A 19,128-nucleotide genomic window follows, 5' to 3' on the forward strand; every position below is an offset into this window, starting at 1 on the left:
GAGACCAGACAATGCCAGAGAGAAGCAGATACCAGGAGAGGGATGAGTATGACAAGAGCAGGGAGAGGGACCGCACTCATGACCGAGGAAGCTCCTCACATGAAGAGAGAGACCGGGAAAGGAAAAGAGAGAGAGACCGGCGGAAGAGAGACAAAATGGATGAGAGATACAGGGATGAGAAGGGCTCTGGAGATGACAGGAGGGTCAGAGAGAAGGACTACTCTGACAGACAGCGGGATATGACACCCCACTCTCACAAGGACGCACCACCTGACCACAGAGGCAGTAGTCAACAAGGACAACAGAGAGCGTAAGAGACCATCTGACTGTCACAGAGTGGCTTCCACAGTTACCATCCTGGGCATTGTTGGTTTTGTTGCTAAACAACTAACCCCTCTATGGGCAGAGAGGTTTGGAACTCTTTCTTATTGGTCTATTAACTAATTTACTGTCTGGTGATGTCACCAGGCAGGCCAAAACTCCATCCCACCAAAACATTAAAAGGGCATTATCATAATTTTCACAATTTCACATTATTATTCCAACCTCAGTGTGGAAATATTCACAGTGTACAAAATAATAGGAACACCTTCCTATTATTGAGTTTCACCCCCTTTTGCCCTTAAAACAGCCTCAATTCGTCAGGGCATGGATTCTAGGTGGTGTCTAAAGCATTCCAACGGGAGGCTGGCCTATGTTGACTGCAATGCTTCCCACAGTTGGGTCAAGTTGGCTGGATGTCCTTTGGGTGGTGGATTATTCTTGATACACACGGGAAACTTTTGAGCATGAGAAACCCTGCAGTGTTGCAGTTCTTGACACACTCAACCCGGGGGGTATGGTAGTAGGTGCGCCTGGCACATACTACCATACCCCATTCACAAAGTCACTTAAATCTTTCGTCTTGCCCATTCTCTATGAATGGTATACATGCACAATCCATATCTCAATTGTCTCAAGACTTAAAAATCCATCTTTAACCGGTCTTCTCCCCTTCATCTACACTGACTGAAGTAGATTTAACAGATGACATCAATAAGGAATCATAGCTTTCACCTGGTCAGTCTGTCATGGAAAGAGCAGGTGTTCCTAATGTTTAGTACACTATGTATATAAAACACAGGAAAGTCATCCTTGGGCATATAGTTGTATGGTTTATTTAACTTTCCAATCATTGGTTTTTGTTTGGCATACATTTTAAAGTGAAAATCTGAGTCTGCATCATTCTGTTACCGTATTATTGCCCACATATACTGTACAGCGTGAGAAGTCTCCGGTTTCACTGGTTTGGGATTGACTCCTTGTAATGTCTGTCTGCTAGTGTTTGAATGGCACAGACTCTTGGGGTGCCCAAAGTAAATATACACCCCTGGAATACAAAACCTGTTCTCTGCCGTGGTGTGGTGGGTTTATGTGGTGTAGTTTCAATGTAAGATTTGGCAGACGTCAACTTCTGATTTTGTCTTTGCAGGTATACAGAAGCCTCCACATGTCCCTCTGTGGGGGAATACTATGAGCCACAACACAGACAGGCTCTGTACAACCTCAGATATGCCTTAACAGCCAGAGGCAAGTCATGTTTAAATTAAAGAACAAACAGCAATAACTTACACCTGAAATGTTTTTGTGGGTGAATCTCGTTGGTACGGTGTAGTAGGCGGTGTTCTGTTTAATTGGTCCTGGGATTTATTCACTCGGAACCAAACAGAACCAAATGGGGAGGGACCTACCTGAATTTGTCCAATAGAAACTCGATTTCGTTGGGCATAAACGGTTTCCGTTGCAAAACGTTTTGAACTAATGATTACACCCCTGTAGTAGGAATGTAGTTGGGTAGGTTACGAATGACCTAACCAACCACATGACCACCCTCTCCGATGGTACAGGGTCTTTGAGGGGATTGGAGTTATAATATCTGTATTACTCAACATTTAGGAGTTTTTGGATTTCGTTTCTTTCTCCAAATTGGTTGTTCATCCATGATATATGTTTAATTCACACTATGGCATACTGTATGTTCTATCTCCCTCTGAGGTGGAATTCCCACTGAAATTAACCATCAACCATGTTGGTTGAACTCGGATCAACCTCTATTTAGCTGCATTGTTGCATAATTCTCCCTCTCTTGTGAAACGTATAACTTGACCTTCAACTCAGCTCGCTTTCTCCCAGAGACTCTTACTGTATGATAAGTCATGTATTTAGCTCTTTCTTGATCTGTTCTGTTCAGGTCTATGCCAGATAATGGAGGTCTTTGTAAACCTGCTCATAGTCATCTGCTCAGGAGTGTCCTACAGTAACTCCGGGGGTTACCGGGACCTGGCCAGCCTCGGGGGTCTCTACCAGTACTACTATGGAGGAGCACAGGCTTTCACTGGAGCCGACGCAGACAGGGTCAAGGAGCTGGACAAACTGTTCCACCAGCTCAAGCTGCCTCCATACATCTTCAGCATGGCCTGTGGAGGGGCTCTGATGGTTTATGCCTGCATCATTCTGGCTTTCGGGGTTCTGAGAGTCCCTTACCGCTGGCCCCCTGTGCTGCTGGGTGAGGCCCTGGTGAACCTCCTGATCGGCCTGGGCTACATCCCTGCCCTGGCCTTCTACTTCATCAAGCTGCAGGAGACCTACGACAACCCCATCTGTACGGAGAGGGAAGCGCTCTACAAGAGCAAAGGGCATCAGGGCTTTGCGTGTGCACTCAATGGAGCAGACATCGCTGGAGGCCTCTTCGGGGTGCTTGGAGTCATTGTTTTCATCTTCGGAATGGTCTTGGCCATCCGTGCTTTCAGGGCAGTGAGGGAGATGAAGAGACTGAGAGCGATGGAAGATGGTAACTTATGAGGTTTGCTCACCTCCCACTGTGAATAGAGTGGATGAAAATGTAGGGTTGAGATGAAATTCGGTCAAACAGCTATAAATGCTAGTGTATTTTATATGAACTGTGATTGATTAAAAAACGTAACTGTACAAAGAGCAATTTTGTACATTTGTGACTTCAAAAACCGCACACTTGTTTTACTAAATGTTACAGATGTGAGACATCTACACTGTCAAACATTGTTCTTTACTAATAAAAATCTTAAACAGATGTATTTCTCTTCCTCATGAACCCTCTTGCCTAGAATATCTCCATCTTACCTTGTAGAAGAATAGTTATTGTTTGTGGTCTCTGTGGGACTGAAAACATAAATCTGAGCAGAGCATAGCGATCAGGGGTGTATTCATTCCGCCGATTCTGTTGCAAAACGCTTCTAAAGCGACCTGGGAGGGATCTACCTGAATTGATCCAATAAAACTGTTGTTTTGCTATGTTTGCTTCCATTTGGTTCTGAAACGGTTTCTGTAATGCAGCTCAGAAACACCATGGATTTGCGTCTAGATAGAGTCTGGCCAATGCTATCATCAGAAAGACAATCGAGGGGAACAGAAGGTCGGGAAATTAGAGAGAAACGCACCAAGGCCGAGGTTTTTCACAGTATAAATTTTATTGCTACTTGGCTGAAAGTTAATTAAAAATACATATTTTCTGCTCAAAACTAGTCATAGCAGCGTCTCAAATGAAATAAACCATCGCCCACTGAAAATTTTAAGGAGTACAATTCTGGCTGACAAACAGCAAAAGTGCTCATGGTTAGTCCTTTCCTAAATGATAAAACAAGGTATCCTCAAACTAATTACATCAAATATTTAACAGAATAAAAATATTTGTAGCAGTTTTCTGCATGCTAAAATATAAACAAAAATATTAGATATGCTCCAGATATTCAAAACAATGCCTTGGCTTACAAACATAATGTTAACATTTTGTAGAAAGTAATCACATATATGCACTGTATACATTTTATATTTATATATGGCATGCTTCAGACATTAAATACATGAATTAGAATCTTAAATAAAAATACCATAATCTGCGACGATATACAATAGAATCCCTTTATTCTAGATTCTGTAGTGGAGAAGGACCTATACATTTGCATGAAACAATGTACAAAAATAAACCTCAGCTTCTTGGCATTGAGAGAAAATATTCAAGCATCTCTAGAAAATAATATACAGAAAGAAAGGTGAGATCAAACAATGTTTACTTTGGTCACATGTTAAACAATTGAAACATCCTCAATATCAGATTCTTTCCAGAGTTCACCATAATCATTTAACAGAATGGAGATTCATTCTGTTAAATATAACAGCAACACATGCATACTTTCTCACTCAGACCGCAATGACAAACAGGCAGCATGTTCTCCCTCTGAGAAGAGAACTAAAACCTATAATGTGTTTACAGAGAGTGGATCAAACGGAATCAGAAAAGCATTGACACCGTAACCTACTTAAATATGCATACACACACACACACACACACACCTGTATTTACATAGGATTATTGTGCACTCAGATCATGAACAGTAGTTGATCTCCTCTACTAAATAATTAAAGGGAATACTTTGCCATCATTGTGATGTCACCTTGATCTGTTACTGTGCCCCATCTTACTGTAGCCATACGTACGGTATGCATATGTACAGGCACATTTATTCCTCTATCGAGGTTAATGACCTTTTCAATCAATATTGTTTCCAGCTCTTGTTAGTAGGAGTCAACTTTTTGGTTCTTTACAAAAACAAGGGAGAGTTGACTGTAAACAAAATAGCAAATAATAATTGGCTAAGGATCTGCAGATGCATGTTCTGACATACGGAATGCATTTTTGGCTGCTAGAGCACGTAGCATGGGTGCATTTGGAACGCACAGAGCTTAGTATTGTGTTGCTGGTCCCCACTTGGCAAACTAGGGGCCAATTATGGAGCCTCTTGATCAACTTTTCTACATGGATCACTGCGCAGAAAGAGTTGACAAAAGGTCAAAACGCACACGATGGCAGAACACTGCACTTCACGATTCTCACACACATGCATACGCACACACAGACAATAATGATCAATTACTACTCATTTCCATAGTTATGAAAAAAGGATCCTCCTATTTTCCGGTCAGGTGTGTAACCTGTTAGTAATATATACAGGTGACACGTTGCATATTTGATGTGAGGGAATTCATGTTCATAATCATCTACATTGTGTAGTGTATTTGAAGTCCAACTTCCTGTTCATTAAGAGGATTATGAGAACTTTGAATTCTCTTGTTCCACCAACCACATCAAAGACAATCACCTCTTCATACTGTTCTTATGTTCTCAACTTAAATGCCATATGAAAATGTCAGATGTGTGCAAGCTCAAATCTGTTTCTTTAGTCTGTCCTAAAATGCTCTTTCTGTGCCCAGGGTGGAGGGCAAACCCACACCTGTGGTGCGTACATGTACCTGTGTTACCGCCTGAGGCACAGCAGGTGGCTTCCGTTAGCAAACAAAGCAATATTCAAAATGCCTGCTTTCTGCCACTTATCATCCCTAGAATGAGCCAGGATCTTTCACCCCACAACACTAGCTGCTGTTCCTCTCATGGAAGCAGAATGACTCAACAGAAAAAAAGCCTTAAGACTTGAACAAGGAAGAACAATGCCTATCTTTGTGCTAAAAGACAAACTTGCATCCAACCGAAAAGCAGTTTTGTAATTCTCTCACACTTTACTTCAAATTATTAGCACTTCTATTGGATACTTTCTCTTAGAGAAGACGTGATATGTTTGGCTGACAGAAGCCACAACAACGACAACTCAAGCCCTATGAGTTAATGTGCAGTTTTGATAAATTTCTCACATAATACTCAAATATCAATCTTTGAATATATTCATTTCCCTATGTACAAAGTGCTTTAAACAGTGTTTGATCCTTTGAAGAGCAGATTTTGTCCGAAGTCTGAACAAAATAAGTGAATAAAACTTACAGTTGAAGTCAGAAGTTTACATACACTTAGGTTGAAGTCATTACAACTAGTTTTTCAACCACTCCACAAATTACTTGTTAACAAACTATAGTTTTGGAAAGTCGGTTAGGACATCTACTTTGTGCGTGACACAAGTCATTTTTCCAACAATTGTTTACAGACAGATTATTTCACTGTATCACAGTTCCAGTGGGTCAGAAGTTTACATACACTAAGTTGACTGTGCCTTTAAACAGCTTGGAAAATTCCAGAAAATGATGTCATGGCTTTAGAAGCTCCTGATAGGCTAATTGACATCATTTGAGTCAATTAGAGGTGTACCTGTGGATGTATTTCAAGGCCTACTTTCAAACTCATTGCCTCTTTGCTTGACATCATGGGAAAATCAAAAGAAATCAGCCAAGACCTCATCAATAAAACTGTAGACCTCCACAAGTCTGGTTCATCCTTGGGACCAATTTCCAAATGCCTGAAGGTACCACGTTCATCTGTACGAACAATAATACGCAAGTATAAACACCATGGGACCACGCAGCCGTCATACCGCTCAGGGAGGAGACGCGTTCTATCTCCTTGAGATGAACATACTTTGGTGCGAAAAGTACAAATCAATCCCAGAACAACAGCAAAGGACCTTGTGAAGATGCTGGAGGAAACTGGTACAAAAGTATCTATATCCACAGTTAAACGAGTCCTATATCAAATCAAATTTCAAATCAAATTTATTTATATAGCCCTTCTTACATCAGCTGATATCTCAAAGTGCTGTACAGAAACCCAGCCTAAAACCCCAAACAGCAAGCAATGCAGGTGTAAAAGCACGGTGGCTAAGAAAAACTCCCTAGAAAGGCCAAAACCTAGGAAGAAACCTAGAGAGGAACCAGGCTATGAGGGGTGGCCAGTCCTCTTCTGGCTGTGCCAGGTGGAGATTATAACAGAACATGGCCAAGATGTTCAAATGTTCATAAATGACCAGCATGGTCAAATAATAACAGTAGTTGTCGAGGGTGCAGCAAGTCAGAAGTAAATGTCAGTTGGCTTTTCATAGCCGATCATTAAGAGTATCTCTACCGCTCCTTACAATTTACAATTTTATAGACAGGTTATGTCTATATCGACATAACCGGAAAGGCCGCTCAGCAAGAAAGAAGCCACTGCTCCAAAACTGCCATAAAAAAGCCAGACTACGGTTTGCAAATGCAAATGGGGACAAAGATCGTCCTTTTTGGAGAAATGTCCTCTGGTCTGATGAAACAAAAATAGAACTGTTTGGCCATCATGACCATTGTTATGTTAGGAGGAAAAATGGGGAGGCTTGCAAGCCGGAGAACACCATCCCAACCGTGAAACACGGGGGTGGCAGCATCATGTTGTGGGGGTGCTTTGCTGCAGGAGGGACTGGTGCACGTCACAAAATAGATGGCCTCATGAGGAAGGAAAATTATGTGGATATATTGAAGCAACATCTCAAGACATCAGTCAAGAAGTTAATGCTTGGTCGCAAATGGGTCTTCCAAATGGACAATGACTCCAAGCATACTTCCAAAATTGTGGCAAAATGGCTTAAGGACAACAAAATCAAGGTATTGGAGTGGCCATCACAAAGCCCTGACCTCAATCCCATAGAACATTTGTGGGCAGAACTGAAAAAGCGTGTGGGAGCATGGAGGCCTACAAACCTGACTCTGTTACACCAGCTCTGTCAGTTAAACAATTTAAAGGCAATGTTACCAAATACTAATTGAGTGTATGCCAACTGCTGAACCACTGGGAATGTGATGAAAGAAATAAAAGCTGAAATAAATCATTCTCTCTATTATTATTCTGACATTTCACATTCTTATAATAAAGTGGTGATCCTACCTGACCTAAGACAGGGAATTTCTACTAGGATTAAATGTCAGGAATTGTGAAAAACTGAGTTTAAATGTATTTGGCTAAGGTGTATGTAAACTTCCGACTTCAATTGTATGTAATACATCTCATATTATAAGCAAGCAAGCTTAAGAAAGGCAAATTCACCAATCATTCCAGTTTAGATCGTTAAGAATGAAGTAAATAGCCATTTCGAAGCCGCTGTGAGGTTTTTGAGCATCTAAAATACTGCCAGTTCTACGAAACCTTTAGAATCCACCCCTCTGGTCCCAATCCTTGTTCTACTGGCTTGAAACGTTGCCTTGCTCCCTCTGCAATTTGGAGAAAAGAATGCAAAATATTGGCGTGTTATATGCTCCTGACCTTGCCACGTAAGGTCAAAGGGCAAAACCAGCTCCGCTAAAGGAAATAAAACCAACAGAAAAAGACAGTCCCCATCATCATTAGGACTGGCAGCGCTGCATTAAGGCTATGAACAAGCATAGAGAGGGTTGTAGCTAGCTAAGCAGCTATGGTAAGTATTACAACCATGCCACTAGCCTTTTCACAGTGGCATCTAGGAACACATCCCAGTCATTCTCTTGTCAGACCACAAGCCCTCTCTTACTAAGTCAGAAAGTTGTTCTCTCTAAAATGGGTTAGAGTTAGGCAGTTTGGCACAAAGGGGAAGGGGGGTAGATTTTGGTCTGCAGCTTTGTTATATCAATGATGAGTCAATTAGTGGTATACTATCCTTTAACATTGCTGGAGCACAAGTGCAACTTTATAGAAATGTCATATTCACAGTCAACTGACCCATATTATGCAGATGCCTTTATTCAAAGCAATGTCCATGACGGACATATTTCACAATGTCTGTGCTAGATAAAAGCCAGGGCCATACTGTGGACCACTCCATACCTCAGCAACACTAAAACCATTAGCAAATGCCCCAAATAAAGTCTGAACTCAAATTCTGATGCAAAACAAATGGCTTACACTCAATACTTTAGTTTTTTCACTCTTCTCGGGACACAAAAGTACTTTGCTCATTGTGATGTCATCACTTCATTATCCAGTGAGCTGCATATGTAATGTATAAGTTAATGTCTCATTGGCCCTATACATAAGAATACCTGTGTTTTTTGTTTTGTGTGTCAAATACAGTCCATACTTTAACCCACATCTGCATCATGTCATTATCCCAGGACACACATTTGAGATGGATGAGATCATTAGCTCTGGTGAGTTGATTTGTAGATAAGAGTATTGTATATTTTTGCTAAAATTCCACATAAACGTAATCTGATAAACCCGTTTCCCTCATTGGTTGGATGGTATTAACCAAGGGTCCCTTGACAGCTTAGAAACATATGGAACAGACAAAGGCTTGTCTCCACACTGTGAAAGAAGAGTAAGATAACATCCTCCTCAGCATTAGGTCAGGTGTCCTACATACCTCTTGAAACGTTGTTCCTTCACAATACCCCATCCAGTCATCCACCCACCTGTTGAAATGGTTTGGTGTTGCCACTCATGTGAGCTTCACACCACCCCTCTTACTCAAACCAGCCCTTATTGTCACCAAGACAACAATGAGCTTTTCTGTCCTGCCAACAAAAACACACTGTGCTTATTCTGAATCTGTTATACAGTAGGTGGTAGTGGTCGTACAGTACACTGGTGATATTCACTGATATATAACTAACATCTGAGGCAATTCATAGTTATCACCACCAGATGTCCCACAAACCCCTATTGAATCTGTCAGTAGATCTATGAGAATGAAATATCTAATTATTTCTACTCTTTCTCTTGCCGGTCACTGACTTAAAATGAAGAACATCAACCAGCTCTATCTATAGGCTCCAAAGGAATTATGCAAACTGCATGGCTAAAATAGACTTTCACAACATGCATACTTTACATGTAAAATAATATACCATGTTACATCCTCATTTAGTACACTACTCATGGATATTTTGTTTAGTTGACTGTGAAGCTAATGGAATGATGGGAACAGAATGATTCTCAAACCTTAAAACACTTTCGATACGTTGGTCACTGGAGAGATTTTGCACAATTTCCTGGGTACAACAAGCGTACAACTAGAAAAACGAAAGAAAAAGGGGCTACACACCTCACAGTATCTGGACTCCTTAAATGATGGCACTCTAATAATGTGAAGAACTCATGTTGAAGAACATGTTTTTTCACCCATCATTTGTAATGATTACTGTACAGTATCTAGTGTGCATTGTAGTGTCTTTGAGATATGAACACCGTGAACAATTGTTTCGTCTTCATTGTCACCACTCATGTTGCCCATAAAACATAATTAATATAACAACTTTTTCTGTTAAAATTTGCTGACCATGCACTGTCACAGATACAGTGTTACAATAATGGTTTTGAAGCAGTATGCCATATTGATTCTGTACAGGTGAGCAATGCACTGTTATGTTATTTTGCGTTTGCCTTTTCTTGAGAGCTTGATGCTATTTTTGAACATTATTTTCTGTATTATTCCTCCCAGCAAGGCTTCAATGGTTTCCAAATGGATACACATCCTGATGCTAGGACTAGGCCAAGCAGGCCATGTGATTACACCACTATGTGGTTCTGCACTATACTGCTCAGACTAAATGTGTATATAGATACTAACTGTATTTCCCATATAGAGGATTATGGTGTAGATAGAAAGGGTCACATCTTAGTTTTTTTAGTAAATAAAAATTAAATTAGTTTTTTTTAATCACCTGCTGTTATGTTCCTACCTGCCTCTAGCATACACAGTCTGAATCCTTGTACCACAGAGTAAGGGCCAGTCATCCCAGTTTCCAGTCCTGCCAGCCATGTCGGCTGCCATTGTGCAGTCAACAGGTTAGAGAGGGAGATAAAGTACGATATATATACAGACAGACAGAGAGAGAGCGAGCGAGCGCGAGAAGTGGCTGTACCATTGGTGGCCCCTGGAGGACGCTGTCACACAGTGATGTCCTATTCCAGGGTTAATACTGATGCGTGTCCCCTCCCCCCTCCATACACACACAGGCAGGGAGGCAGGGACATCTGGGGCTGAGTCATCTACAGTAGGCACTTTTTCACCTTTTGGTCACAGGACTTGTCCCTGGGATCTAGGAACCCCTGGAGCCCCCAGCAATGGAATGATAACACACTCAAATGGATTATTCTACCATTTCACTATTTGACCTTCCTTCCAAGTAAAGGGAAATGTTGCAAACAAGTTTTGCAGTCTAAAAAGCATGAGGTATTCTAGTTCAGGCTGGGGTATTTTGGCCTCTGGTGGCCCCCTTCTTTTCACAACCTATTTTCATGGTTAATGACTTTAGTGCCTGTTCAGCTCTGATACTCAGACAGTTCCACCAGGTTCATCAGACAGTTAGCTAAGTACCTCTCTACGTCTAACGTGACGTAACGCATTCATTTGTGAACAGTCAAGGCCCCACATGTCTTCATGACAGAGCTGAATGGAAACTTGAACTGGAATATCCCACCTGTGCCAGAGAGACCTCCTCTGTCCCCCTGGTATGGCACTGTCACAGGACAACCACAGGGTGGCGCTGTGCTCTGGCCCCCTCTAGAGGGCAGTATCATAGACTTCCTGCTGTAGGGCAGGGATAGGGTTGGGGGCGAGGTCCCGCTGGGGCAGCATGGGAGCAGGGGGGTGGGGGTGGTCCCACACAGGGTCTCTGATGGAGGGGGGTGTGAAAGGAGGTGGAGGTCCTGGGACCATAGGGCTCTGGCCCCTCAGCTGTTCCCTAACATCCTGCTCTAGACTGGGAGGCACTACCAGCTGGTCCTCGGGGTCCTGCTGGGCAGGGGCAGTGAAGTAACCCGACTTCTTCTTAGGGGCCTCCACGGCTACCTCGATGAGGTTGTGGCTATCTTCCGGGGCCACCACGGAGCCGTTGGAGAGCTTCTTCCCAAAGAGGCTGCAGGTGGAGGGGGACTTCTTTAGGTCGGAGATCTCCCTGCCACACACAGCCAGCAGGCAGCCGTTAGTGGCTGACACCACCACGCTGTTCTGACGACGCATCTTTCCGTTGGGGTAGTCCGAGCGCGTCTTGTCCAGGTTGTGGGCCTTGTGGCTCGCGGGGGGCCCAGAGCGGATCTGGAAAGCACAGCAGTGGATGTCCACCTCCACCTCCAGCTTGCTCCCGTTGGAGATGACTCCCTCTAGTGGAGCCTCGTCATCACTGTCCAGCCCGTTGTCAGACTGGTTACTGGAGAAGGTGGCACAGGAGGGCTGGCGCTGGAACAGGACTGGGTGGGGCCCCCCTACCCCAGCTGAGCCGGGTCCCGCGGGGGCACAGAGCGTGGCTGCAGGGTGGAGGCTACAGCGCCTCTCAGGTCGGGCCATGGGGCCAGTGGAGGGGTGCTCGTCAGAGGCCGTGGAGCCCGCCTCACTCCCCACCTCCGAGGCCGAAGTCTCGCTGTTGAACTCTGAGGCGATGCCACTGCTGGAGGAGGGCGTGGCCGGGTCCCCTGGGGGAGCAGTGACGGGGAGGGGTGTTGGAGGGGGTCCACGGGGTTCAGTACCAGTACTGGCGTGAGGGGGCTCACAGGTACAGCTGTCCTCCCCGATGTGCAGGGACACCACCACCGCCCCCACATTGTCCCGACAGCCGTAGCTCTGGGCCAGCGTGCAGAGCTTCTTGGCAGCAGCGCGGGTGTCCCTCACGGCCTGCACAGTGCACACGGCCTCCTGGTAGGACACCCTCTCAAACAGCGCCCGGTTCCCCAGGATCAAGAACTCATCTTGGGAACACAGGGGCTCGGTGCGCACCCAGGGCTTGGGCAGCACCCAGGGAGACAGATAAGAGCATCCCAGCAGGCGAGAGCAGCATGTCACTCCACTCACCTTGTTATCCTGCAACACAATAACACAGGAGGGGACTCAGCTCTGCACTTCGAATACAAATGAATACCTCGGAGCATAAGGCATCACATCAAACGTTAACTAACAAGTAGATCTTAATGAACACAAAGGCCCTCACAGAGACGTGCATTCGCACTCGCCTGACTCCCCACAGTACCTCAGTGATGATCGCCTTGCTGAGTTTGACCCTGTCCATCTCTTCAATGCTCTGCTCCAGGCTGAAGACCTTGGAGAGGGGCAGGGGCTGGCCGTCTCGACACAGCACCGCCTGGCAGCTGCCCACGTTGGCCACCGTCAGGCTGAAGTAGCTGCCCAGCTCCGACGGCTCGTGGTGGATGTAGCAGAGCAGGGCAGATGCACCCAGCTTCTGACCAGCCATGCCCAGTTTCCTGCATCATACAACATACATCACAGAATGCAACTATCAGCATATGTCCTGCAAATAGCTAGCTTCTTTGTTAAATAAACATTAAAAGTAGACCATTATGAATATTCATTATGTTGTTATTTGCATATGTTAGTTCCTAGCTAATACAGTTGTGAATTAAGTCAATCAAATGTAAATGAACACAGAATAGTACAATTGTAGGTTTGTCTTCCTTAAGGGGCAACAGTAATTAATAGCAGGGGCGCAACTTTCGGTGGGGGCGGGGGAGGCGGGGGGGAACATGTCCCACCCACATTCTGAAGTTGCATTTTTGTACCCCCCAGTTTTAGCATTGGAATGTGATACAAAACAAGGCAACGGTGTGCTTTAGGACCATGCGGACATCTCCGATCGGTGGGGTAGGTTGTTTGGAGTGTTTATTTGACTGGATAAAAAATAAATTATAATAATGATGATGTCCACCCCACTTCTAAAACCAAAGTTACGCCCCTGATTCATAGGATACTGAAATGTGCCTACATTTTGCTTGTATTACAGCAATACAAGCAGAATGGGTGTGTGTCTGTGTATGCATGATGCTCATACCTGTGTGAGGTGAGGAAGGTGTTACTCATGTACACACTGTCCACACTGGAATGCAGCAGCTCCTCCGACAGCACATCTCCCATGGTGCACTGCAGCAGACGAGGAACTTCCTCATTGCGGTCTCCGTCGAAGACGCCATAGGCCGCCTCAACACTATCCCCAAAGCGGTCCACTGCCAGCACAGACACACACAACCTGTCCCCAAGGAAGAGAAAATATCGTTAGTATAGATATAAGATTAACACAAAAAGTGGAAACAAAATGTGGTTACATTTTTTGTGTGTAAATCCCATTATACAATCTTGCTCATAAGCATAGAATCTTCCTCAAATTCAAGCCAAATAGGACTAACTCATCTATACTTGAACACAGTGAGACAGAGCCCTATTCCTACGGAGGCAGCAGGGGCTGGGTGTGACACCAGACACGGCCCCCTGTGACACTGTGGTGGTCATGACCCTGTGAGGCCCTGTTAGGACACGAGCCAGGCAAACTGGGCCCCCATCAATGATGCAGGGGAAACTGCTTTATACCCGTTGTATCCACAGGAAGTATTAGGCTTCCCGGCCTTCCCTACTATTAAAAAATATCCGCTGCCCAGGGGCCTAGATGCCAGCCCCAACAGACATTCACCCAGGCAGTGGAAGCTGTGCTGGGGCTGTACAGTTAGATAACTAAGTAACTCCTCCATAGATGCATATGACAGCCCCGGGTAAGGTTTAAAATAGGATGCCAGTCAAGAGGCAGAGCAGAAAAGAAACGGGCTGATATGGACTATAAGAAGCACATCCTCTTCTCAGACCATTTAATGTAGTGCTGCTCACAGCGATTCCATGAAAGAGGAGAAATGTTCCTTAAAGGCGCTCTCTAAAACCACACGTGATCTCATAATACGATTTATACCCTCTCATCAGAAGATTGTCATAAATTAGGGCTTCACTCAGGAAAAATACACTTTGATGCTCTCTCACACTTTGATGCTCTCACTCACTGTCTCAAAGTAACTCTCTCTCTCCCTCAGCCCTCCTCCCTCCCTCCCTCCTGCTCACTTGTTCCTCTGTCCGCTCATCTCAGAGTAGCCGTGGTTCCACAGGGTGGAGGAGCCCAGGGAGTCCCCGGTGGTCATGGCTGGCTTCTGGTCCAGCTTCAGGGTGGTGATGTGACTGAGGAGAGAGACACAAAGAGATGGGGGCATTACCTCACCATGCACTGGGCCAAACCATAATTCACGGCGTAGCACAAGAATATGATTTATCTCATAGCTTATCCAAGTACACCAGCGGCCTCTGATACTTCATTGTGCGGCGTGACACTGTGGTCTCTGTGTGTCACCTGAACAGGTTGAGTGTTTTGTGCTCCAGCATGAGACTGCTGTTGCCAGTCAGGTCCAGTTCGTGCAGGGTGGCCGTTAGAGAGTCTGGCAGTAGGATCTCAGTCAGCTCATTACAGCTCAAGTCCACCAGCTACACACACACACAGGGTGGAGGTAGAAGATAACACACACACACACACTGTTATACATTATAACATTGTAATAAAGACATATACACATCTTATAGACATATGCATAAACAAAACACAAACTAGGGCTGACCCCATTTAGTCGACTGGTTGATTGTTTGGTCGATAGCCTGTTGGTTGACCGAGATTTCTTTAGTCGAGCAGTGCACAAGACACCTGTCTGATTTGTGCCTGTCTCAGTGGACTAATCCATTGAGGAGGCCACGGCGATGGCACAGTCCATCCCTCTAAGACATGTGATACTGAAATGGTATATGGTTATATTATGTAAAAAAATGATGCAACACTAATAAGTCTAATATTATTTTATAACAAATGCACGTTCTCCCGCATTGGATACGGTCGCTGTCCGCGGTTCTGAAACATAACCTTCAGTGCGCCATAGAATTGACGCCTTTCCCTATGTTGCATAATAGCAAAGTTAACCTGCATATTGGGATTGAAAACAATGCGGTGGAGCAGCAGAAACAGATCTTGCCTTCGCCTAATTGTCTAAAAACAATTGAGGAGAGAGGAAACCCCAACTTAACTGTCAAATGTGCCTGGCTTTATAAAAAAATCATCCATATATATCTACAGAAAAACCACAGATCCTGCTTCTGTTGCCTGTTTGAGTGATTATTTAATAGACTAATGATTCCCTGAGCACCAAGCCTCATGCAACAGCAAAATGTCAGATAAAGCAATTTCACAGATTCGTCTGTTTTTAATCTTTGCTATGCTGTAATTTAAGCTTTACATTTTTGGGAGGGTTAGTACAGACTGGTATTACTTATAATGTATTTAGTGTTGTTTACACTGTTCCAAACAGGCAGAAAAATAATATTGTAATATAACAGCACCTGTTTGTCACACATAATATGCACGCAGCTCTCGCTCCTATACCCTCCTTTTTCTTGATCTCCTTACTGTTATTATTACAATTATTATCATAATCATCATTATAATAATAAGTAATGGCGTTATCATTAGTGGTCTTGGTATAGTAGCCTTGTATAACCACCATCGAGCTGGAGGCAAAAGAGCGCGTCCTGTTTAGTCTTAATACCGTAACTTACTTAAGCCTATATTTCAATATATATGCTACCGTATCAGTCAATCATCCATTCGTTCATGCCATCACACAGCACACGAGACATTCATGCTCTGAAATGCAATCAAGCATTTTTGTTTTAAAATGAAATAACAAAGGGAGCTGTGAATAATTAGCCTAAACGATAAATAAACTGCAATTCACAAATGCATGCAACTGATTTTAGTCTGCTGTAATAAAGGCTTTATATATTTATTTATTTTTGTTAGAACAGACTCTGGTACACATATTTAGTGTTTTTTACACTATTTCAAAATGGTCAGAAAAAATTATAATATTATCATCTAACAGCAACTGTTTGGCACAAAACCAGTAAACATTCGCCTGTTTTGAGTTTATTTTTCACAACTTCCACATGCATTTTGCTGTCATGTGTTACTGTATTCGAAATTTGTTCTAACCAATTTATTGATGTGATTATGATAGGTTATAGGTCAGGCCCTATTGGTCACGTGCATGTGATGAATACATGTTTCAAGTAAAGAGAGCAAAGGTTGAGAGAATAGGCAATGTTTTCTTAAACAAATTACTGATTTCAGTAACATAACTTCAGTCAGAAACAGGTAATGGCTGAAATGACGTTGCTGCTTAAGCACAGACAGCGCAATAAACACTTGCTATGCTGTGGTGCCTGTTCGCTGCAGCAGGGAGGAGAGAGAGACAACGTGCACCAGTCACACGCTATACTTTTTTTTTAACACAGTGTGACCATCGAGCTCTTTCTTGAGTCATCTTAATTATTTAATCAAACAGTGGCTTAAAGCATCAGACAAGCTCAGTGCATATGGTTGATTTTATTAGGGTGTGTCTGTCTATATATGGAAAAATAAGTTTCAATATTTCAACCAATCGATTGGTTGAAAGAACAGGACGACTCTCGTTCAACCAAGATTTTTTTTTAGTCGGGGACAGCCCTAATATAACCAGATATGAGTGAAACTGACCTTGATCTCTGGCAGGTTGAGGATCTCGGGGAACACACTGATGTGGTTGGAGTGTGCTATGAGGGTGTGTAGCCTCTTACAGCTGGACACGGTGGAGGGGATGGTCTTCAGTTTGTTGCCACTCAGATTCAGCTCCTCCAGCAGCTCCAGTTTACTCAGTTTACTGCACACACAGAGCATTATAGAGACGTCTCCAGAACAATGGCTCATATCAGATCTAGAGAATAGCTACAGTATATTAGGAGCAATAGAAAACATTTTATGTCTAGAGACACAATCTCTAAAGTAGTGTAGAATACTTCCGCTGATTGAAGGCATTTCCATTCTTCATAGGTACAGTAGGAAGGCAGTATAAATGGGTGTGGAGTTGGTTACCTGGCAGGGAAAGAGAGCAACTGGTTGTAGGCCATGTGCAGGACTCTGAGGTTCTGGTGTCCGACCAGCAGAGCAGCGCAGTTCTCATTCAGTTTGTTCCCCGTCAGGTACAGTTCCTGGAGAGTGCTGAGGCTCTCCTCTGATTGGCTGCTGGGGGGAATTGTCTCCAGGGCATTAGCTGACACGTTCAGGTACTTTAGGCTAGTAGGAGGAGCAGAGAGCGATGTATGTGAATAGGAAAGAACACAGGATTAATTGCCAGTGATATACAGTTGAAGTCGGAAGTTTACATACACCTTAGCCAAATACATTTAAACTCAGTTTTTCACAATCCCTGACATTTAATAATAGTACAAATTCCCTGTCTTAGGTCAGTTAGAATCACCACTTTATTATAAGAATGTGAAATGTCAGGATAATAGTAGGGAGAATGATTTATTTCAGCTTTTATTTCTTTCATCACATTTCCACTGGGTAAGAAGTTTACATACACTCAATTAGTATTTGGTAGCATTGCCTTGGGTCAACTTGGGTCAAACATTTCGGGTAGCCTTCCACAAGCTTCCCACAATAAGTTGGGTGAAGTTTTGGCCCATTCCTCCTGACAAAGCTGGTGTAACTGAGTCAGGTTTGTTGGCCTTGCTCACACACGCTTTTTCAGTTCTGCCCACACATTTTCGAAAGGATTGAGGTCAAGGCTTTGTGATGGCCACTCCAATACCTTGACTTTTGCAACCAAGCACTAACTTCCTGACTGATGTCTTGAGATGTTGCTTCAATATATCCACATAATTTTCCTACCTCATGATGCCATCTATTTTGTGAAGTGCACCAGTCCCTCCTGCAGCAAAGCACCCCCACAACAGGATGCTGCCACCCCCGTGCTTCACGGTTGGGATGGTGTTCTTCGGCTTGCAAGCCTCACCATTTTTCCTCCAAACATAATGATGGTCATTATGGCCAAACAGTTCAATTTTTGTTTCATCAGACCAGAGGACATTTCTCCAAAAAGTACGATCTTTGTCCCCATGTGCAGTTGCAAACCGTAGTCTGGCTTTTTTATGGCGGTTTTGGAGCAGTGGCTTCTTCCTTGCTGAGCGGCCTTTCAGGTTATGTCGATATAGGACTCGTTTTACTGTGGATATAGATACTTTTGTACTTGTTTCCTCCAGCATCTTCACAAGGTCCTTTGCTGTTGTTCTGGGATTGATTTGCACTTTTCGCACCAAAGTACGTTCATCTCTAGGAGACAGAGCGCGTCTCCTTCCTGATTGGTATGACGGCTGCGTGGTCCCATGGTGTTTATACTTGCATACTATTGTTTGTACAGATGAACATGGTACCTACAGGTGTTTGGAAATTGGTCCCGAGGATGAACCAGACTTGTGAAGGTCTCCAATGTTTTTTCTGAGGTCTTGGCTGATTTCTTTTGATTTTCCCATGATGTCAAGCAAAGAGGCACTGAGTCTGAAGGTAGGCCTTGAAATACATCCACAGGTACACCTCCAATTGACTCAAATTTTGTCAATTAGCCTATCAGAAGCTTCTAAAGCCATGACGGAATTTTCTGGAATTTTTTCCAAGCTGTTTAAAGGCACAGTCAACTTAGTGTATGTA

General features: G+C 43.6%; 2 protein-coding genes across 3 annotated transcripts in view; one reads left to right on the forward strand and one right to left on the reverse strand.

The window, feature by feature from the left end:
* Positions 1 to 3,034, forward strand: LOC120025315 (MARVEL domain-containing protein 3-like). The gene is made up of 3 exons (XM_038969813.1): positions 1 to 310; positions 1,472 to 1,569; positions 2,231 to 3,034. Exons 1-3 carry the CDS (start codon positions 12 to 14, stop codon positions 2,839 to 2,841), a joined length of 1,008 nt encoding a protein of 335 aa, XP_038825741.1. The 5' UTR covers positions 1 to 11; the 3' UTR covers positions 2,842 to 3,034.
* A 4,741-nt stretch (positions 3,035 to 7,775) lies between these two features.
* The window catches only part of LOC120024713 (PH domain leucine-rich repeat-containing protein phosphatase 2-like), a 45,145-nt gene continuing 33,792 nt past the window's right edge, over positions 7,776 to 19,128 (reverse strand). Inside the window, exons 13-20 of one of the 2 annotated variants that reach the window (XM_038968976.1) lie at positions 17,512 to 17,712; positions 17,137 to 17,299; positions 14,911 to 15,041; positions 14,628 to 14,741; positions 13,579 to 13,773; positions 12,763 to 12,994; positions 12,038 to 12,596; positions 7,776 to 11,989 (exon numbers count right to left, since the gene is read on the reverse strand). In XM_038968976.1, the coding sequence (XP_038824904.1) occupies positions 11,304 to 11,989; positions 12,038 to 12,596; positions 12,763 to 12,994; positions 13,579 to 13,773; positions 14,628 to 14,741; positions 14,911 to 15,041; positions 17,137 to 17,299; positions 17,512 to 17,712 (2,281 nt within the window). In that variant the 3' untranslated portion in view covers positions 7,776 to 11,303. The remainder of the gene's footprint in view (positions 11,990 to 12,037; positions 12,597 to 12,762; positions 12,995 to 13,578; positions 13,774 to 14,627; positions 14,742 to 14,910; positions 15,042 to 17,136; positions 17,300 to 17,511; positions 17,713 to 19,128) is intronic. The other variant, XM_038968975.1, reaches the window with a different exon arrangement.

Source organism: Salvelinus namaycush, chromosome 30, assembly GCF_016432855.1.
Source record: "Salvelinus namaycush isolate Seneca chromosome 30, SaNama_1.0, whole genome shotgun sequence".
Lineage (NCBI taxonomy): Eukaryota > Metazoa > Chordata > Actinopteri > Salmoniformes > Salmonidae > Salvelinus > Salvelinus namaycush.

Bases quoted from the DNA above. Each gene is read 5' to 3' on its own strand.
- LOC120025315 (XM_038969813.1), top strand. From the start codon at position 12: ATGCCAGAGAGAAGCAGATACCAGGAGAGGGATGAGTATGACAAGAGC. The intron at 311-1,471 runs GTAAGAGACCAT...TTGTCTTTGCAG, and splicing joins CAACAAGGACAACAGAGAGC to GTATACAGAAGCCTCCACAT. The intron at 1,570-2,230 runs GCAAGTCATGTT...TGTTCTGTTCAG, and splicing joins ATATGCCTTAACAGCCAGAG to GTCTATGCCAGATAATGGAG.